General features: G+C 41.7%; 1 protein-coding gene across 1 annotated transcript in view; it reads right to left on the reverse strand.

Moving 5' to 3' along the window:
• The window catches only part of NSF (N-ethylmaleimide sensitive factor, vesicle fusing ATPase), a 124,023-nt gene that overhangs the window by 90,497 nt on the left and 10,778 nt on the right, over window positions 1-22,748 (reverse strand). Inside the window, exons 2-5 of the mRNA XM_080923382.1 lie at window positions 11,937-12,022; window positions 10,241-10,340; window positions 7,945-7,984; window positions 1,395-1,561 (exon numbers count right to left, since the gene is read on the reverse strand). Coding sequence (XP_080779508.1) covers window positions 1,395-1,561; window positions 7,945-7,984; window positions 10,241-10,340; window positions 11,937-12,022 — 393 coding nt within the window. The remainder of the gene's footprint in view (window positions 1-1,394; window positions 1,562-7,944; window positions 7,985-10,240; window positions 10,341-11,936; window positions 12,023-22,748) is intronic.

The raw sequence follows: 22,748 nt of genomic DNA on the forward strand, positions 1-22,748 counted from the left end.
TTAAAATAAAATCACTTCCTAAAGCAAAAAACTGCAACGGCAAGAAGGGGTGGCGGCCCATTGCAAACTGCTTTACTGTCTGGCTTACGTCTGCTCTGGCAGCCACGGTGTCGGTACATATAACATATGGCTTCACACTTTCTTTCCCATTCTTTTGAGACAAGGTCTTATGTAACCCTGGCTGGTCTCAGACTTCCTTTGTAACTGGGGATGGCTGACCTTGAACTACTGATCTTCCTGCCTCTCCTGCTGGAACTATAGGCAGTCACCATACTTGGTTTTCTGTGGTGCTAGGGTTTGTGGTAGAGCCCAGGGTCTATGCATGCTGGGACACGTCCTTCCAACTAAGCACACTGCATGTTTAATAGAATGTTTTTCCTAGGATAGTAATCATCTGACTGGAACTGAAGTGTAAAAAGAGGCGGCATTGGCCAACACTGGCTGGTGAGCGTTTCCAGTCACACTAAGCTTCAGAAACCCTATGATGAACTTGACGTTATATATACTTAATTTTCTTAAAAATCTCCGGAAGACCACCCCCCACCAAAAGTTGAGCTCAACTATGTGTGTGCATGCCCAAGTGTATGCAGGTGTGTATTCGACATGTGTGCAGAAGCCAGAGATGAACCTCAAGTATTGTTCCTCCATTGCTTTCCACACTATTCCCCAGACCCCTTGTTTTTGAGTCAAGGTTTCTCACCAGTTTGGGCTATGCCAGCTGGCAGGGGCCTCAGGGGCTCTGCCTCCCCAACGGTGGAAGTACAAGTGTGAACATCCCACCAATCCCGGATTTTTGCCTGGGTGCTAGGGGTCAAAGTCGGGTCTTCATGCTTGCTCAGTGGGCACTTTACTGACTTCTAGGCCACCTTCCCAGCCCCAAGTTCTACTTTCCTACAAAAACAGATTGGTGACATAGAAGACTTCCCAGAAACAAATCTAATGTCCCACAATGCGAAAAAACAAAGCAAAACACTTCAGACTATGTATCTCTACCGTGTTCCCAAATTTGCAGGGAGAAAGCCAGCTGTGACTATACAGGACATCTTAACACAATTTCAAAGGTTTTTGGAAAATTTTTTATGTATATGTGTATGTGTGCCATGTGCAAGTAGCCTTGAAGGCCCGCTGGAAGAGAGCACTGGTAGTTGTGAGTTTCCCCAAATGAGTGCCGGGCACTGAACTTGGGTCCTTAGCTCTTAACTGCTAAGCCATCTCTCCTAAAGCCGTGTGGAGGCCTTTGTGAACAGACTCCTATCGTTCAGCAAACTCACTCCTTCAACTTGCATGGGATTTTTCCTATGAAAAGTTCTCCCTCTTAGTTCTTCCAAAGCAGAATTCTGGACATAAGCATTCGGTTGCCTACAAAGGGAAGGAGTGAGCACAGTTGTTCCTACCTGCTGTCCCACCGAGAAGGCCTGGTTGTTGAACTGCTGGATGAACTCGGCTGCCATCTTGTCGGTGTCATAAGGGTTGGAGTCAATGTTCTTTTTCTGCAGGAAGTCAATCTCGATGGTCATTGTGCCGATGCACTGCTTGGCTTTGTCAAACGAATATAAGGCAACTAGGAGGAACCACAGGGATACCAAAACGTATGAATCTAGTTACAAAGAGTTCGGTGTGAGGGAATATAGCATTACTTGACCAAAACTGAGCTCCATGTGGGCTTCCCTGGAGGAACATATAGGCACAAACCTAAAACTAGAGATTTCCTTACTCACCTTTGACCCCTCATCTCTCCATGGCAAAAATAAATACAGAAACAAATAAATAAATATCACATCCCTCTTCACCGTCCCTCACTGTCCACCCTCCTCATTTAACAGAGGACAATGTGACAGTGTGGGTGGCCTCGGTGGTTTTGGCACTGCATGTGGTTATCAAAGATGATTTTGGAGTAACCACAGAATGTGCTACCATGAGGAGGTGGGCAGATTCCTTGCCGTAAGAAGGTCAGCAAGAGTTAGTAAAAAACAGGGTGGGGGGTTAGTGTCCTATAGTGTAAGTTATAGCTTATGTTTCTTTGTAACACTGCAAGTGTTTATGTACACCCACTGTATCCAGGAGCTGTAGCCATTCACCTACAATACACAAGACAAGCAAACATAAAGCTCTGAGTAAGAAACTTCCTACTTAAGCCTTGGGAAGAGTTTTAAACTAGTTTTTGAGCTATGATGTCATAAACATAAATATTAAAGCTCTACATATAATTTTATATAATAACTATTCAGCCCCCAATGCTTAGCTGCACAATATAAAGTTTTCATATCATATTGATAGAAATGGATATTAAAAGAAAATTTCTCAATGATACATAATTTTAAAGAAGCATTTTCAGAGGGGGGAAAAGGCTAATTTTTAAAAATCAGCTTGTGTATGTTAATAAGGGCTGGTTTCTAAAACTTTTAAAGCAAAAGATATCACACTGAAGCATATAATTCTGGGAGCACCAGGAGGAGCACAAAAGCACCCAGGAAAGTCCAAAGATACTTTTACATCCGACTTTCCCTAACAGCGCAACTTGATCACGCCACGCAAGCACGGGCCCACTCGGCCCTTGTATCTCATGATGAGGCCCTAACATAGCGGAAGTGCCGTGAGCAGTAGCCACTGGGCTGCCTCAGCTGTGCCTTGCCTAATGCTCTGAGTCTGCAGGGCCCCAGGCTCTGGAGCTGCTATCTACCCTAGGTTAGTTAGTCATGCTCATTCTAATCTGTGCTAGTTATGCTTGGTAGAGTAATTATACAATATAATTAGTTAAAATGTAAAATTGACATTCTACAATTCTGCAAAACACTTTAATGGAAGAGTTTGTTCTTAAAAATTGAAAAAAATAACTAGGCATGAACAGAAAAATTAGAAAGTTTATGGATAAAATCCATAAAAATCTAATAGAGGGACTGGGATGTTATCTTAGTGATTAAGTACACTCGTTGCTCTTCTAAAAGGACCAAGGTTCGATTCCCAGAACCCACATGGTGGTTCACAGCTATGAAACTCCAGTTTCAGGGTATCTGATAGCCTCTTCCTGCCTCTATGGGCACTAGGCACACAGATATACATGCAAGCAAAACACACATACAAATAAAATAAATAAAAAATAATAACAACTTTTTAAAATCTAAAAAGTATTTCAACATGCTCTCTCACATGTTTTAAAAGATCTAAGTTCTCCTTGCATTTCAAAGGAACCCATACAGAGCTCCTGACTGAAATGTATACACAAAAGACATACAGTACTCTAGTCCACAGACCAGACCCCCAAGATAAGGCCTTTAACCAACCTTGCAATTGACTAGCTTCCAGTCCCAAAATTCGTGTTTCTATAGTACTCATAAGATGGGTGTTTAAGGGTCTGGAAAGGGGGCTAAGCTGTTTGCTTTTTCAGAGGACTTGAGATCAAGTCCCAACCCCATATTGGGTGATTCACAACTTTCTGTAACCCCAGCTCCAGGGAATCCAATGCTTCTCCACTGGCACCTTCTCTTACATGTACAAACCCACACTCACAGCTAAACATAAGATGGTCTTTAGGACTTTTTTCCCCCCGAGGATGGAGTGCCAGAGAGCCAGAGGAAGTGGAGGGGCACTGCAGAAGAACATCTGGGCTAGCACAATGGTTCAATAGGCTAGCAAGTGCTCACTGCTAGGTCTGATAACCCAAGTTCAACCCTTAGAGCCAAATCAATGTTTAAAAAAAATCTTCTAGACATGACACAGCTTTTGAACTCATGAACATACCAATCTGTTATCCACATAAGTGCATAAGATTGGACTTGTCAGCCTTTCAACGTGGAAGAAGGAAAGGTGCACAAGGCCCCACCCCTTCCTGAAGGGACTAAGGACAGTTAATGATATCTGGGGGAAAGGTGTCACAGTTTCTTCAGTGGTATAGCCATGGATAGATTGCCCATGTTCCAGTAAATAACCTCTCACCTGTACTCATGCAAAAATAGCCTTAAAAATAAACTCAGGGGACACACACACATGCACGCATACACACACATGCATACACACACACACACAGGCACACACACATGCACACACATATGCACACATAAGACAAATAAACAGAAGACTGCTGGGGACAGTGAAAGGAGGAGGGGCATGAAAGGACAATAGGAGGGCAAGAATAACTAAAATATATACATGTATGAAACTGTCAAAGAAGAAAAATAAACTCTAAGATTTATTTTATCGTGTGTGTGTGTAAGTGTCCTCAGAGGCCAACAGTATCAGATACCCTAAAGCTGGGGTCCTAGGCAGCTGTGAGTGGCCAGAAGTGGGTTCTGGGAAACAAATTCAGGTCCTCTGCAAGAGCAAAAAAACCTCTTAAGTGCTGAGCCATCTCTCCAGTTCCAAAAAATAAATCTTAAAAACATACAAAGTATGGATTTTTAAAATTCATTTTAGACAAGAGGTATGGTCCCTTTATGAATTACAGTGGTCAAATAATAAGAAGTGAAACAAAAAAGTCACTGTATGGATTTCATCATTATTAATGATGAAATTAATAACGACTCATCATTATTAATGTCTGAGATTTCTGTGGTTTAAAAAGATGTTCTCTTCAAAGAAATTCTTAGTCTGTATCAACAGATCCTCTAGAACCTAAGCCAATCATCTAATCTCCCTGAGTTCTCAGCTGTCACACGAATCATGAAGAAGACTGGACTAGGCAAGTCTTAATGATCAGGAAAACCCCAAGTTCTACTCTAAACTTACTTCATAGATTATAGCCACTTGATTTGTGCACAAAGACTTCCTGTACTTCTCTGAATAAAATTACTTGTGTAAATCACATTTTTATACTTTCACTTGGCATCTTAAATGGGTCAAAGGCATTTTACATATTTCAAAAACAAAATAACAGAGACCCAGTAAGGGTTGGAAGATGTATTAAAGATGAAAGAATAAATTCAAGTTTTGCCCTGAAGTTTTAGAATACTCTCCTGCCTCCCACTCTGATATTCTGTCCTCTTGTCACACTGCCTAGCAACTGTGGGACACAGATTAAAGCTTAGTAACTTTTATAAGCAAGAGATTAATTGGTTTCCATGCAGTAAAATGTTGATGGTTTCAAACATTGAGAGAATGAATGTATCAGTAATCCATTACAGATATGTGTCCAGACACTCTAGAACATTTGTCTAAAGAGAAGGAGACCTGCTAGAGCATCATCTTCAAGCACTGAGAAACACTGATCAGTAAAGGAACAAGGAAAAAAATCCAGTAGACTCACAACATGTATAGCAATTTTATTAAAATAAAAACTTGATCTAATTTAGTAAAGATAGCTAAGATAGTGAAAGAGAAATATATTTCATAAGGCTTTGTATGCTATGACACTATTCTGTGGATTAAGGAGTCCAAGGCAGTAACATATGTTATGTGTTAGATGTACATAACATATGAACACATATGTTATGTGTTAGACGTACATATGTGCACTGTCTTCAACTTGACAGCTATTAGTGAATATATTACAATGTCAGCACTATACTGTAGTCATTAAATGCATTTTGGTTTGAGCTCATGCTCCTAAATAGCAAACCAAGCGGCTACAATGTCCGAGCCTGTGGTCAGCACCATGGACAGTATCCCATGAGGTCAGGACCATGGCCAGTCCCAAAGTGGCTGAAGGTGCCACACAAGAACAAAGCAAGTGCTAATTTTTAAAAATATTAAAATTAGTATAGATATAATTTGAAGAAATTAGAAACTGCCCTACATTCAAACACATTGCCTCATTAAATATTTCACCAGGTAGTTGCTTTTGCTCTCTCTGCAAACAGGGAACCCTGGCCTCTCACACTGACCTACTTTGTTTTGGTGCTAACTCCTCCACTTTCCCAGCTCCGTGCTTTGCCTCAGGTGAGATAGTTAAGGGAATCACTTATGTCAGTGTTTCCTAAATGTGACTGAGAAGAACAGCTTAAAAATACAGTCACATGAATCAGATTCCCCAAAGCCCGTGAAACTGTTTTAAAGATGGTGTCCAGGTAGCCCTTTTAGTCTAGTCTAGAAAGCTCTAACTGTGCATCCTCTCTATCAGGTGCCCCCGTCTAAACCAAGAGCCTTCATTCTCACTCCGGCTCTTCTCAGCCCTCTTATTTGCTTCCACAATGAACAAAGAGCCAACTGAAGGTAAGCTCAGAGCTGGCCTTCCCTCCAACTCAGGGGGAAAATAGTAAATTGGCGTGTTTCTGGGCAAACACTCCCACTGGGATTCTCTCCTAATTCTTTGCTGTCACTTTTCTGAGAGAGGTGAACAATGTGCTGGCACTTTATACCAACTTCTCTCAAATATTATCGTCTTTGATCCAGTTTAAAGCTACTACATCTGAAAATGTCTTCAAAGTCACTGGGCTGAGAGATAATGGTTGGCCCTGAGATAGCAACGAGGACAACACACAGTCCCCGGCAGCGGTCCCAGAGCACCATGAAAACGGAATCATTTGAAAAGCGGTATGAGCATACAGAGCTCCCACTTCAGAAAAGGGGGAGCAGAAAAGGAGGGTGGCAGAGATGATCACAGACAAAGCCTAGGCAAAGCCACCCCCCATGGGTAAGTATAGCACCAAGCAACAGTAAAGCAAAGACCTGGAATTCAGCCAGGTGTGGTGGTGCACAACTTTAATCCCAACACAAATGCATTTAAATTATCTATCCTTAGACAAATCTTTTGTTGTTGGTTTGCATGTGTATGTATATGTACCGTATGTGTCTGAGAACGTTGTATGTCTGGAGGGGAGGTGCATGTGTATGCACATACATGTAGAGACCTTCTTTCATTGATTTCTACCTTATATAATTGAGGCAGAGTTTTGCTATATCAGGAGCTACCGATTTTGCTGATCAGAATACCTTAGTCAGCTTGATCTAGAGTTACTATCTCTGCCTCCCAAATGCTGGGATCGTAAGTAGGCTACCACACCCATTGACATTTATGTGGATGTTGGGGGATATGAACTCCTGATCCTCCTGCATTCATGAGGATCTTTCCAGCCTGTGATTTGGGTTTTTCATGTTTGTTTTTTATGGTCTGGGGATTCAATCTAGGCTTATGTAGCCATGCATGTTAGGTATGTCCATTAGTTTTTGTAAACTTGGCCTAAACTAGAGTAATCTGGGAAGAGGGAACCTCAACTGAGCAAGTGCTTCCATTAAACTGGTCTGTAGGCAGAGCAGTGGGGCATTTTCTTGATTACTGACTGATGTGGGAGGGTCCAGCCCACTCTGGGCAGTGTCACCCCTGCAGCTGGTCCTGGGTTGTATAAGACAAGCTTACCGAGCCATGGAGAGCAAGCTTATGAGCAGCCTTCTTCCATGGTCTATGCCCTGCGGGGCTTTCTTCGGTCTTAGTTTCCATCAGGACACATAAGCCAGATGCACCCTGTCCTCCCCAAGTTGCTTTTGGTCATGACCAGCAATAGAGAGCAAACCAATATACAAGGCAAACACTCACTTGGCTATATCCCAGCTCCCTCAAGACTAAATGAGAATATTAAAACTAAGAACAGAAATAAATACAAGACAGGCAATGGGTTTAGCAAAACTACTCAAGAGAAAATATGTCCAGATGGATTTATTAAGATTCTGTGAATAGAGAAAGAAAATTAAGATTTTTTTAAAAGATAAAAATTAAATTATCAGGGGACATGGAGATAGCTCAGCTAGTAAAAGACTTGCTGCCTAAGTATGAGGATCAGAATTCCAGCCCCAGCAGCCAGGTTAAAAGTCTGATAAATACAGCAATCTTAGAACATGATTTATTGAGAAAGGAGGAACGGCTACACAACAGACAATGCCTCAGTTAGCATAGCTGCCATTGGTACTCTGAAGGAATCAATGTTTAAGGCCCAATAACTGATAATTATAGAGATCTCAGTAACTAAGAAAAATCAGCTTTAGGTAGCTACAAAAAAAAAAAAAAAAAAAAATTACCTTCTATGTCCTGCCCAATAGAAAGTCCAGCCCATTTTCTCTATAAAATAAAGGAGAGAAAAAAAAAAAGGACAGTTAAAATTAAGTCAATCAAAATCAGAGAAAAAAAGATGAATAGTTATGGACTTCAAAAGAACTGTAAAACCAAGACACAGTGTGTTTTGCTGAACTGTGACCCCCACACCCAAAATGCCAGTCTTTAGCTCCCAGGGTGTGTGACTCTAAATGCCAGTCTTTAGCTCCCAGGGTGTGTGACTCTAAATGCCAGTCTTTAGCTCCCAGGGTGTGTGACTCTAACTGTACTTATAATCAGGGTCTTTGCAGATGCATTAGGATAAGCCCTAAGCCAACAGGACTGGAGACTCAAGGAGAACACCATGTGACCACAGAGGTAGAAACTGAAGTGGTGCCAGCCAAGGGCTGCCAACACCCCGCCAGTTGCCCATGGCCGTCTTCCTGGTGCCCTCAGAGGCAGCTTGCCTCTGTGCTACCTTTGCAAGCTGCCAGCTTCTAGAACTACGAGAGAATATTTTTCAATTTTTATCCATTTTTGTTCCCTTTGTATTATAGTTTAAATTTTTTATTATTTTAAGCTAACCAAATTGTGGTTCCTTTTTTACAGATAGCCCAGAAATGAATGTAAATTACATCTTATAGAAAATATACAAAGCTTGACTATGTAGCCCAGGCTGGCCTTGGAACCCGAGATCTTTCTGCCTCCTCTCTTAGCATGTGCCACCGAATGTCACAGTGTTCACTGTGCCCTTCTAGAGCAAAGCGATCCACAACATAAATGTACCTCACAGTCTTCACTACAGCAGATGTTTCTATATTAGTGTACCACTGCAGTTATTCTGTGTGATTGGCTGTAATACCACGAAAACAAATTAAATTCATGAAATTAAACTAAAACTAGTCAGATGATCCACACTGAAACTTAAGCTGGGTCAGGATTACTCTGCAAACTGCCCAGAGGATTTCGGGTGCTTAGCCAGTCACCTGACTAAACTGCCAGGAGACAGGAGTAGAATGCATTTAGGTAAGAATTCAGGGCTACCCTGTCAGATTTAAAATCAGTTATTACTGATAGTGCTCCACAGAATTAGGAGAAAAATAACTGCTTGCCTGCTCCTGTGACCACAAATGGTTCTGGAGCTTGAAGTTAAAAGGTTGCTATACCCTGAGCATGTACAGTGAGCATTCCCTTTCTAATTTCTTCCCCAGGGATCACACTCCTTCATCTGCCCATATCCCCTAAAAGACCCTCTGAAGAACCTACCTTCTCTCTGGCCAAGATGACATTTAACAGCACATTAGTCAATCTAGACTTTGGGATACAAAGTGGTTACACCGAGGTTCTGGGCTTTACCTGCACAGACTGTCTTTGAATGATAATACTGGTATCCAGTGTCCTCAGAATTGAGTCAGGTACCACATTCCATGAAGCTGGGAGTGTTTCTTGGGAGAATTTTGTTTGTTTTGTTTTTTAGACAGGGTCTCAATTTGTAGCCCTAGCTAGCCTGGGATTCTGTTCAAAGCTGGCAAACCCAGTGATAGCCCAAACTAGGTTCAATCTATAGAAACAAATATAAAATGTCCATTGCTAGGAATGTGGGATATGGGTGTCAGGTGGCACTTGTGGTATTAGGGGTGATCACAGTGACTGTGGACTCCTTACAATCTGCCCAGAGTTATACCTCCCAGTTCTGGAGAGCCCAGAAAGCGAGATCACAGTCTAGACAACTGCTCTTCACAGGTAAGGTCGGACAGCACAGCATTATAAAACCTCTATTATTAGATGCCAACTTATAAATAACATAAATGATGTGTTGTTTTATATATTTTCTGTTACCCTGGGATTTGGTGTTAAAAGAACATCACCCTTTTTCCAATAGCCAACTGATAATACCTCAGACTTTTAATTTGAAAAAACTGAAGATAATATAAAGGTATCACTATAAATAGTTGACAAATTAAATATATATCTTAAGAGTAAGATGGTTTAGAATGTTAAAGTGTCTGCCATCAAACCTAATAACAGGAACTTGAGCCCCGGGAATCATATAACAAACTGACTCCTGCCAACTGCTCTGACTTCCACTGCTACATGAGGGCCCTCCCTGTAAACAAAATAAGTAAAATAAACTTTTTTTTAAAAAAGGATATATCTTTAAATTCCATATGCAACATCTAGGTGGTTTTCTTCAATATGAATCCATATAGTCAGAGGGCAACGCTTGCTTAAAATGAATTGACTCCTGCAACTTTCGGGCTAAGGAGAACACATTTTTCTTACCTGGGGTAAGCTGAATGCAATGCATCCTGGAACCACTGATGGATGGGTCCTCAATGTAAATATGTACTTGTGGTTGGGGGATGTCCTCACCATCACATGCCTAAAAGACAGAGCACAGTAAGGGCGCCAATGAGAACATGGCTTCTTCATGTGGTCTTCCCATACTCATGTTTGATGGACACAGATAGAAACATAGAACATAGGAGAGCCCTGACAGAAAACCCCAGACTGAGCTCCCAAAACCTATAATTCAAAATGTCTTCTAGACATAGAGACATCTAGGTCCGTACAACACCAGCAGAATCCAGCCAAGTTCCAATGAGAACATCCAATTCAAATCAGCAACTTGGTGAGGTTTCCAGACTACAGGATGCTGAAGCACTGATTCACAGTCCTTACTGCTAAGTAAGGGGAAGGGGGTTTTTCCTTTCTGAGGATAATTTCACATATCCCAATATAATAAATGTAGGCGAACCAAAGGCAGAAGAGCTAGGCTATATATGAGACAGCTCTTAGTTTTAAAGGTTGTTTATTAAATCTTTCATCAGACTCTCTTGGAGCCTGAACATGATGATAGCAGTGTATAAAACAGAGATTATAAATAAAAAAACTTCCCCCAAATGCATCAACTCTCATACAGAAGTCCAACTTCAAAGACCTCTGAACGGATTCACAAGTGACCAGAAGTTATCCAGATATATATGCCATCTCATGGCAATCTTCTGCCCCAGGAAACTAGTGAGTCCTCCGAGATAGAGGTGCTGGCACCGTCTTCTGCATATGAATGAGAGGGGGTGGAGAATGGCTGCAGAGCAAACATCAGAGCTACTCACCCCAGGCACACATTCTACCATTGTCACCTCCAGACCCACCTTGTCTCTCAACAAATGGTTTTTACGATGCTGTATTTTTTTAATGGTTTGCCCCTGGTGTCTACTATATTTTAAGTGGAAAGCTCAGCCAGTGTGAAAGGATGCCATAAAACACCCTCATTGGTCAGCCTTATCTTCAATTTAACATCACAGAATGCTCAATATGCCCCCCCTGATGCCGAGGGTAATTTCCTAAGTCCCCAGGTCGCCTTTTGGTGTAGACTGGCATTGAACTTGCGACAGTCAGTAGGTGAGAAGTGAATTGGTTAGGATAAATTATGAAAATGCTTTTAAAGATGTGAAGGTTTTTGCATAACTTCAGTTTCCACGCCTCTTATGTCACCAAAGTAACAATGACCATACTAGTAAAACTTTATGAAGGGTTCACTAACACACTGGGCACTGTTGTAAATGTTTTATTAGAGCAATGTATCCCTCGCAGCTCCCCTGCCTTATAGATCAGGAGGACACAGGGACACAAAAATGGCAAGTGCCTTTCCTGTGGTCCTCAGTTTGTGACTGTCAGCCCCAGCATCCGAAGGTGGACAACGAGACTCCAAAGCAGGGTGGCTACCAACCATGTTATGTGATACCTATACTCATCAGCTTTTAAAGACATTCTATGAGTAACATATATATGCTGCATTTATCAAGGTTTGACAGAGCAATGACAGAAATATATAACTCTTATCTCCATTTTCCAACATGGCAAGAGTAATTAAAAGAATGGCAATTTCCAAAAGTTTTCCTAAAACAATTCTTTGGAATCACATTCTGAAACAATACCTAGCAAGTTAAGAGAATCAAGTCAGACAGCTACTCACTGGCCAGACTGGTAATCCTTTTCGTTCACAACTGCACAGTTGCTTAAGGACAATTCGTCAGTAGGGCATCTCGCAGCTTGCATACTCTGTAAGAATCAATGATTAGAAACATAAGACTAAGTCATGGTTTCAACCTTAAAGAACACCGTATGCCTCCTGATCGTTGCTCTCAATCACAAATGCTATAAGAAACATTCCTCCATCTTGACTCCTGCATTTCTTCCTCTGGGGTAGCAACACCCTTCATTTGGGAAGCTGCCTGTCTCTCACTTTCTGTGGCCTGTGTGACCACAGGTAACAGCCTGTGTGCAGCTGCACTCACTCCTATCCGCATCTCCCCCAGCACTAGAAGAAAGCACTCCTCCTTACCACACGGTTGCATAAAGGCTTTCCATTCTAAATGGTCTAACACTGTCCTACAGACAGCAAAGGCCACAGACTTGGAAACGCAGACCCGGCAACCAAGTTAAAGTCCTTGAGGCCAGTCCGGACTACTGCTTAGAGCAGATACAAGCCTTTTTTTTTTTTTCCATCAAGCTTATTTGAATTGATTTTCTATCTCTTTCATAGAAAAGAATCATGACTGATAAAATGCAATAAAGTCAAGTAGTAAATTTGATAAAAGGTGTTATGAAAAGGCATCTTTTTATACAAAATCTCAAGTGACTATGAATTGTATTTCCTATAGATGAAAGGAAATCATCTTCCAGCATAAGGCAGGAAGATTACTGAAAGTCTGAGGCTAGACCGGACTATACAGCAAGCACGGTTACACAGACACACACACACACACACACAGACACAGACACACAGACACACACACACACACACACACACACACACACACACACAGCTTCCAAACATTTCTCAACAAAAATAATTATAAGGTGTACCCTGAAAGAAAAACAGCAAACAATGGCCTTTTATATTCTTTTAAATAATGGTACACCCTGGTATAGTTGAGGCTAGCCTCCAACTCAATATATAGTTTAGGCTTGCCCTTGAACTTCTAATCCTCTTGCCTCCTCTTCCTGAGTGCTGGCAATATGGGAGTGTAACTCCATGCCCTGGTTTATGTGCTTCTGGGGGTTGGACCTGGACCTCCAGCATATGAGGGAAGTACTCCAACTGAGCTACACCCAGCCTCATGGGTATTTTTATCCAGTGCTGCTTTTCTTATCTACAGTTTCCTGGCCAGCTCAGATATCAATAGCCATTGTTCTAAGTGTTTATTCTTCAAACTTCAAGCCAAAGCCAATCATCCTTTTTTAAAAAATTATTTGTTTATTATATATACAGTGTCCTATCTGCTTGTACACCTCCATACCAGAAGAGGGCATCAGATTTCATGACAGATGGTTGTGAGCCATCATGTGGTTGCTGGGATTTGAACTCAGGACCTCTGGAAGAGCAGCCAGTGCTCTTAACCACTGAGCCATCTCTCCAGCCCCACTGAGGTCTTTTTATCTAAACAAGGTCTTTACAATACTGACTCTTCCCTACACTTTACATGGAGATAGGAAGTAACATCATTTTCTTCTTTGAAAAATTATTTTTATGTAGGTGTATGGGTCTGTGTGTTATACGTCATATGTGTGTGGGTGTCTGAGGGGACAGAAGACAGTGTCAAATACCCTGTAGCTGGAGTCACAGATGGTTGTGAGCCACCCAGAATGTGTCTTGGGAACCAGACTGGTCCTCTGAAGATCATTCAGAGCTTTTAACCACTGAGCTATTGCTCCAGCCTCTTTCCTTCTCTTCTCTTCTCTCTCCCTCCCTCTTTCCCTCCCTCCCTCCCCCTCTTAAAGATTATATAGAATTTTAAAGATTATAGGATTACTGGTAACTACAAAATATTTAAAAGAGCTTAAGGTGTTGGTGCACATCTGTAATCACAGCTGTCTTGAGGCTAAGGCAGGAAGATGACAACTTTCTGGGCAGCCTGAACATCACAATGATTTCTGGGCAGCTTAAGGTACTGAAAACCCTGTCTCGGAAAAAAAAAAAAATGAAAAAAAGAGGGTTTTAAAGCAAGAATAGTTACCTCATTCTTTTATTAAAAAAAAAAAAACTTGAAAAGGGTATATTTAGGCCAGTGGCTCAGCATGCAAAAGCTCCTGCTGCCAAAGTCTGACAGCCTGAGCTCAATTAAGCCCGAGGAGCCACAGAACTGACTCCTGAAAGCTGTCCTGCGACCTCCAGGATACTCAACCTAAAGACAAACTCCAAACCCCTAAGTGTGTGTGTGTGTGTGTGTGTGTGTGTGTGTGTGTGTGTGTGTGTGTGTTTTAAGTTAGGAACAGAACAGTTTAAGCTTCGTGTTATCCAAATGATGGCTTCCAAGGGTTTTTCTAAACACATTTATTAGCACTATGGAAAGTGGAATGTATTTAATTAATCTTAAGAAAAGCAGACAGATGGAAAAGTACTAGCCACAGTTCAATAAAACATTTCCATAAATGGGATTAGTTTGATTAAAAAAAACAATGTCATAATTTTAAAAGTACAGCCAAATTCCTTTACTTTGATCCAAGCTTTGATTGTCACTAAAATCAAGTGACAAAATAAGCTAAATTTGGGAACAGGCCTTTGAGCAGGAGCACGGCAAAACGGTTAAGCAAGATGCTGAAGAACAATGACTTGTCACTTTGCTTTAGGGGTCACTAGTAAAGATATGAGATTATACATATGACCATTGGCTTCTTTTTTGTATGTGTTACTGTGTATATAAAATCTCAGCACATCAGTGAATATGAAATACAGACATACTAGGGTTATACAAATAATCTGACATGTGGGATTCATGGTCAAGTGTTTGAAAGCACTGATTTCTCATGACATGAACAGAATCAAGGTCACATGTTTGCCTTCCTAATGAAACAGCATTTTGTTAAGGTCACACCTGGACCAGCCATCCATCAAAAACATATCAACCATTTTAAAGTTTTCTATCTTCCTAGAGTCTCTTCACTCTCAAGTTTCTTCCTTTGATTATCTTTCCCCTAACCCTGCATCCTTTCCTTGGCCAATTCTTATACTCTACAGTTCTCAGCTTAGACAATACATATTCTAGTCTGATGAAGCATACATGGAAGCCCTGAGCATGGCTTTTGCTGTCTGCCTACACACGTGAAACATACATAATAATTATGTAATTCTTAAGGTCAGAGACTAGATTTTGCTATCTCCTTACTTCCAGAGGACTACGAGTGGGCCTGGTACACAGTGAGTGCTTATTAATCACAGATTAATACTGAAAGAGTTAAAAATTTCAATTTAGCTCCCACTAACCCTGCCTTGAGGACAAGTATGTCTCAAGGCTGAGAACAAAAACCACAGGCCACCTGGTCTCGATAAGGTCTGACTCTGCAGTCCTGAGAAAAACTAGTATGAAGGTCAGTGTGCACCAAAACAGAGTGGTCTGGAGTTGAATCATATCCAAAAGCGACAGAATGTGCCAATTTGAATGAACCAATGAAATTGTTATGTGCTTGTTGCTAACTGCTTATATAATTTTCCCTATAAATATGTCCCCCTAATTGAGTTTGGGGTCAACTTCTCTATCTCCTGTGTGAGATATGTGTCATCCCCAGAGCTCTGGCCTCGCCCCCCCCCCCTTGAATAAACCTCTTGCCTGACTGCAGCAAGATTGGATCTCTGTGAGTTCTTGAGTTCGAGTTCTCCTGGTACTAGAGTGAGGGGCTTCCCCAATTCGGGGGTCTTTCAATACAAACCTGTTTCAAACCACTCAAAGAATAAGTGGCCAAGACAGTATCACTTCAAGGTCATTTGGGATATTAACACAATTAGATTCAAATGACTTAATCATTCTCTGAAGGTGGGGACAAGGGATCCACACAGCAAACTGGCTGAGGAACCTAGGCATATAGGGGAGTTTGGTCAAGAGCTGATATCTCAGTGGATAAGAGGAAGAGTAATTGAGGGTGATGACATAATCCTCCTGCTTTGCAAGTACACACACAAATATGTGCACCTACACAATACAAAAAACATACATACACATTGCATACCACATACACACTTGGAAAAATAGATGTCACTAAATGGAACAAAATTACTTACAAGATAGAGCCAACACAATAGAAACTTTACAAAATACTAAGTTCACCTGATTCGTAAGCCTATTCACCTGTCAGTGCCCTTTAATAAGAAGAGGGTGGGAATCTGTGGCTATCATCTGGCTAGCCAATTTAAACAGATGCTATGAGTTAAGGGCCTCCTTATTAAAAAGCCAGAAGCATCTGTGTTTTTATGGCAAGCCAGGCAGGGTATCTCATTTTAAAACAAAGTACAAGTCCCTATAAATAGTAAAGTTGTCTATTTACCATAGAATAGTGCCAAGGGAAAATTCCATGATTTTTTTTTCTAAAACTGACTTTACCTCTAGGGAAAAATAATACAAGCCAACCACAACAGGCTTATAGCCTTTTAAACATGAAATTACAATCAATGATGGGTTGTTTTATTAAGTTGTGTTGTTCAAGTTACTGGAACATAACTGTTTAAGAAGATAAAAATGTCTTCCTTGTAACTTAAAATGCCAACAGTATAGATGTCTGCTATAGGCCATTGGCAATTCTTAAAGAATATCAAGGTTAATGAACAAAAGAAACCTTCAATGGAAGTAATATGACATGGGTTATTCCAGAGCCTTTAGATGGCAGAGAATTTGCTTTTCTTCAAAAAAAGGGGGGTAGGAGTGGGAAGGACAGACCTTAAACAAGATTTCTCTGGACAATATTTAAGTTTGCGAATTTAAATAACACTCTTATGTAAGTTTCCTAAAGAAAATAGATTACTTGAGTGAACTATTAAATAACAAACAGTACAGCGAAATAGACAAAGAAAAGTACAATCTGAGGCGGTGGGTGGTAACATTCTGGTTATCCCGGCACTTGAGTGGTGGACGGTACAAAGATTGGGGGTTTATGATGATCCTCGGCTACAAAGGGACTAAAGACCAGCCAGGACTATCAGAAACCCTACCAAAAAAGAAAGAGAAAAAGCAGAGCATTGTGCTAGCAGACTGGAAAGGGCTCATCACCAGACGACAGTCCCTCCTACCCTGACTATAACCCTTAAGAACACTGTCTCTGCCTCAGGCTTCGTGCCTCAGGCCGTGGTTACATTTCTCCAGAGGTTTGCAGATTCCCACAGGGAAGAGGAGAGGACAATACAGAAACTTGTCCCAGGCCAAACCTAGCTGACATTCCCCCACTCAACTATTTCTCCTAGGGAATCACTTTGAAAAATTAAGGGTTTAAAATTGCCTTTTCATGTGGGGCAGGGTGTGTATTTGGGGGAGTAGTGTGGACCATGACTTACATCTGTAATCCCGGCTTTGGGAAAGCTGAGGCAAGAAGAGGATGGCCACAGTGTCCATGGCTGTTTCAACATGGGACTGATCAACTCAGAGAAAGATAAAAGAAGCCTTCACTTTTCAACAAAGTAACTCCCAAACATATGACTGTTAACATTAATGAAAACTTAGAATTCCATTTTGGGGTATCACTATCCACATTTCAAGTATCACAAGTGCCTAATCTCTACCACTGCAGATAGTTCAATGGATACGACTGGTCCACAGCAACACAGAAATGTCACCATAAATGGCACCTGAACCTCTTACACTATAAACTCCTATGATACCTGCTGCTTAAAAAAAAGGGAGTTGTTCTGGTTTTGTATGTGTGTGGTTGGTTTTGGTTTGTTTTATGTTTTTGTTGTTGTTTTGAGACAAGATTCAAGTAGCCCAGGCTGGCCTACAACTATAAACAAGGATGGCCCTGAACTTCTAATCCCCCCACCTCAAACCCCCCCCCCCCAGTGTTTGGATTATAGATATGTAACCACCATACCTGGTCTTCTTGTTAAAGATTTTAAGACTGGCTAGTGAGAAACCTTAGTGGGTAAATGTTCTTTTCCCCCAAGCTAAGGAGTTCCATCCCCAAGACCCACATGGTGGAAGGAGAATGCACTCCCACAAGCTTCCCACATGGGGGCCATGATTCATGCAGAAACCTCCCTACTCCCAAACCCCACATAATAAATGCAACTGATTTTTTAAAAAAAATCTGAAGACATGGGTTACACACGAGGATGGGATGCTGGGGAGGGGGAAAACACTAAAAGCTTGGTGTGCCATAGTTATTTTCAAGTCTCTTGGAGTATCTTTGACATCCCTGACTCAGACAAATGCTATGCACATAATGAGCGAACCTCTTGACACCTGTCAAGTGCTCAAGATTCTTTTATAAATGTATATTTCAAGAAGCGTTCACTTTGATCTTTCAGGGGGAAAATCCGTACTGAGAAAATGAGAACATCAGACGCCAACATCAAATACTGGCAACAGTACAAAGCAGCTTCATATAAAGTTTATGTGGCCTAACGAATTTAACCCCAGGTCTTTGGTCAATAAACTGAAAACCTACGTCCACATAGACATAACAGTTCACAGCATCTGTATTCATGACAGATGAAACTAGAGATATCACAAATGTCCTCCTACAGATGAGTGGATAAACTGTGTTATAGCCATAAAATAAAATACTACTCAGGTATTAAGTAGAAATGAATCATTGGTGTATACATTTACTGTTCTATGGGGCAGTGGGACCTGGGAGAACAGAGCCAATACGTAAGGTGAACTGAGGTTTTAGTCAGAGCATCAGACAATTTATACTCTGAGGGCCCAGAGCAATCACCTGAGTAAAGTTCTCATGCCCCCAAGCTGTATACAATCATGAGGACAGGCTGCATGTGGCAAAAACATGTTTTTCCATGGGGGCACAGAAAGGCTAGCTTAAAACATTTAATTGAATAATGTCAGAAAGTAATAATGAGTAATCACCCTCCTATCTGCTACGCCTGGGAGGAGCACAAAAACATTCAGAGAACAGTTCCCTGTTTGAGGAAACTGGGGTCACAAGAGTCTTGTCTTGGGGGTTTTCTCACAAGCACTCAGCATGGTCCTCACTCAGTTCTGTTCTTGAGCCGAATTCCAACAAGAGCGTATTCGGTGAGTTTGTGTGTGCACATGTACATGTGTATGTGGTCACTGTGTACGTGCACGTGCTCATGTGTATGTATATGAATGTAATGCTGGGAGAAAGAAGCCATCTGTGAAAGTGCAGGCATACGGTGTTTGTCCTGTGTGTCTGATCTGTCCCACTCACTGTAATGCTTCCCAGTCCCTGCCAGGCTGCTTCGCATAGACATTTACATTTCATTCTCTTCTACTACAGGGCCACATTCCACTGTATGGCAGGCCACACTTATCATTTCATCCTCAGTGAATATTCACATTGTTTCCACTTAGGGCCTTTAAGAAGAATGCTGCTATGAGCAGCCAGGCAGAAGCAGAATGTGGAATTGGCGGGGGAGGGGGGTTATTTGTTGTTGTTGTTGGTTTGTTTGGTTGGTTGGGTTTTTTGAGACAGTGTCTTGCTACACAGCCAACTGTGGTCCCTCTCACTTGTGATTCTCTAGCCTCCATTTTTGGAGTAGCAGGATTACAGTGTGCACCACCATGCTTGGCTCTGTGCATAAGTTTACATACGAATATACATCTTCAATTTTCCGATACATGCTCACCAGACACCTAATTTACAAAGTCTTTCTCCCATTCTGGGGGTTGTCTTACACTTTCTTCATCATCTCCTTTGACACATTAAAGTTTCAATTTTGTTAAAATCCTATCTCTCCTGATTGTTTATGTTTTTGTATCATGTCTTTAAAATCCATTTCCTAATTCAAAAGCATGTATTTTTAAAATCTGGCCCTTCTTGGAAGGATCTCAGAGTTAGGTCTTTGAATTTTTCTTGTTTATTCTTTCTGATGCTAGAGCAGGGAACTATTTCCTTATTTCCTCTTTTAGATTGGCCATTGTCATGAGATAGAAACGCACCTGGTTCTGGATATTGCTTTCCTATGCTACAACTTTACTACTAGCTCTAATCCCCTGCTCCCCAAGATAGATGAATTCTTTAGGAGTGTCATCAGCGACTGGAGATCTAGCCCAATGGTAGCACACTTACACAGCATGCACTGAGTCTCTAGGTTCAATCCCCAGTACAACCCAAAACAACAACAACAAAGGAAACTGTGCAGCACCATGTTGTCTGCAGAGTGGTGGTTACGGGTGCTTTTATGCCTTTCCTGGCCCTACCTAACACTTGCAATGATGTTGAATAGAAGTGGCCAGGAGCTCCAGGGAAGCCTTTAACCTTCACCATGAAGAAGTACAATGACAGATATGGGGTTCTTAGCAGCTCAGGTTTTATTTTGCAAGTCAGATTTTAACAGTGCCAGTTCATAAGGTTGCTTTGTGAATCTAACAGGAAAAGATCTGTGAAGGTGTGTTCACAACTGCAAAACGCTGTCTCCTTTATGATTGTATTCCACAACAGAGTTTCCTTACTCTGAACAAAGTTTACTCCAAAGATTCCTAAATAAGGGCTGGAGAGATGGCTCAGTGGTTAAGAGCACCGACTGCTCTTCCAGAGGTCCTGAGTTCAATTCCCGGCAACCACATGGTGGTTCACAACCATCTGTAATGGGATCCAATGTCCCCTTCTGGTGTGTCTGAAGACAGCTACAGTGTACCATTCACACACACACACACATACACACACTAAAATAAAACCTTAAAAAAAGATTCCTAAATAAAACAATTTGACCACAAATTCCCAAAAACAAACAAAAATAAACAGTGCTGTGCCTAAGGACATCACAGAGTCTACAGTCTAATGGACACCGTGTCTTCAAAGCAGCAAAATCCATTGACTTACACTGATGGGCCTCACTCTAATTACCTTAATTGCTGGTGTTGATCTGCACCCCTGTAATTACACACACACACACACACACACACACACACACACACACACACACACAACATATTTGTAATATTGAAAGGTTTCTCACTTAATACAGCTTAATAATGAATAAGAAGCACAGCAGTGGTATCACTTAGGTATTTTATAATTTAAAAATTACTTTTAAATACTTAGGTGAAAGGCAATCAGGCATTACAAGCCTACGTCTGTTCCTTAAGTTAGAAAGGCTCAGGACTAGAGTGTTTACCTAGCACACCAAAAAATAAGAAATAAAATTTAAACAACAAAAGGGACAGAAAAAAAACAAAAAGCACGATGGCAGCCCCTTGGCCACACAGACAGAGACCCCTTCCCCCTATGCTTCTGTTTCTACACTCCAGCATCTTCTCTTGATTCTGAGGCCACACACATTTGGGGCAGAATTGCATACCATTGGCCGGAATATCAGGGGAGGGGCAGCAGGTCAGGCTGATCTGGGGAAGGCGGCAGCAGTTTTGGCTGGGAGGATAATGCAGGCTGGGGCAGAGTGGGATGCTGGGCCATCTTCTTTCTAAAACTGGGTATTGATTTCCTCCAGTGAGTCCACTTTGTAAAAGTGGAATCAGTGCTGGTTTGTGGTGGTTGCACGCCTTTAATCCCAGCACTCAGGGGAGAGGCAGAGGCAGGGGCAGGTGGATCTCAAGAGCTCCAGGCTGGTCTAGTTTACAGAGAAAGTTCCTGGACAGCCAAAGCTAGAAAGAGAAACCCTGTCTCATAACAAAACAAAACGAGTAAAACCAAATACAGTGTGTGTGTCGTGTGCAGGTTCTGGAGCATCTCAGGTCTTTCCAAAGGCGCTGTGCTGGTTTGTCATCCTCCTCCCAGAGTCTGAGGGCTTCCAGCTGCTCCACAGCAGCGCACTGATCTACTTCCTGGTGACTTCCTGGGGAGAGGGCAGCACAGCCCCCCTGAGCTTCCATTCCTGCTTCTCTGAGGATGAATGAGGTCAAGTACTTAGCAAACGTTACAGACACCATCTTTCTGAAATGCCTGTTTGAACCTTTGGTCTATTTTTCTACTGGCTTTTGTTGTTTCTTTTTATGATTAATTGGCAAGTCTTGTTTTGTTTGTAGTCTAGATGCAAGTTCTATCAAATGCATGTGCTCTAAACTCTTCTTGTTCTCCGCAGACTGTCTTCCTCCTCTCACACGGTGTGTGCTGTGGATGGACTTGATCATCTCTCACCTGCTCACATTTATATACCAAGGCCTGAAACCTAAAGCCTGTGCTGCTGCCCCAATGACCACTCGAGTTAGAACCTTGAGGGTAATTAAGGTTAATTAAGATCAAGGGGATGGGGCTCTACTCAGGAAGGATTCTGACCTAGAAGACAGCTTTCTCTCTTCCCTCCCCCGACCCCCTGATGCTGCTGCATCCAGTCCAGAAGAGGTAATTCACCAGCCTTTCACGAGGGCACCCTGATTTTGAACTTCTGGCCTCCAGAACTAGAAGATACATTTCTGTTGTTTAAGCTACTCCATATGTGGGACTTTGTTGCATCAGTGGAGCAAAGCACAAGGGTTGATGAGTAGTCTCTAATATAATGGAGTCTATTTTTACTCCTTCACAATTATTCCTATTTTTATTCTGAGTAAGAAATCTGATGGCCCCTGGGCGTTCAGTCACTTTTTGGTCTCACTTCTAGTTGACTTGCACTGTGTTCAGTACAGAGCTCCGCACCTTGGGTATGCTGCTCAACATTTACCCCGAAGAAGACTGCTGATTTGAGCATTTCACAATCGGAGTGGTGCGGAAATAGTTTTTGTGCTGTCTGCTCCAGCAGCCATTAGTCATAGGCAGCCCCTGAAATGTCAATTCAACTGAAGAGCTGAATTTATTATTTTTAAAATAAATCTACCCCCAACCCCCCAATACTGGGACTAAAATCCAGATAAGGTCTTAACTATTGAAA

This window comes from Micromys minutus (assembly GCF_963924665.1).
Source record: "Micromys minutus genome assembly, chromosome: 10".
Classification (NCBI taxonomy): Eukaryota; Metazoa; Chordata; class Mammalia; order Rodentia; family Muridae; genus Micromys; species Micromys minutus.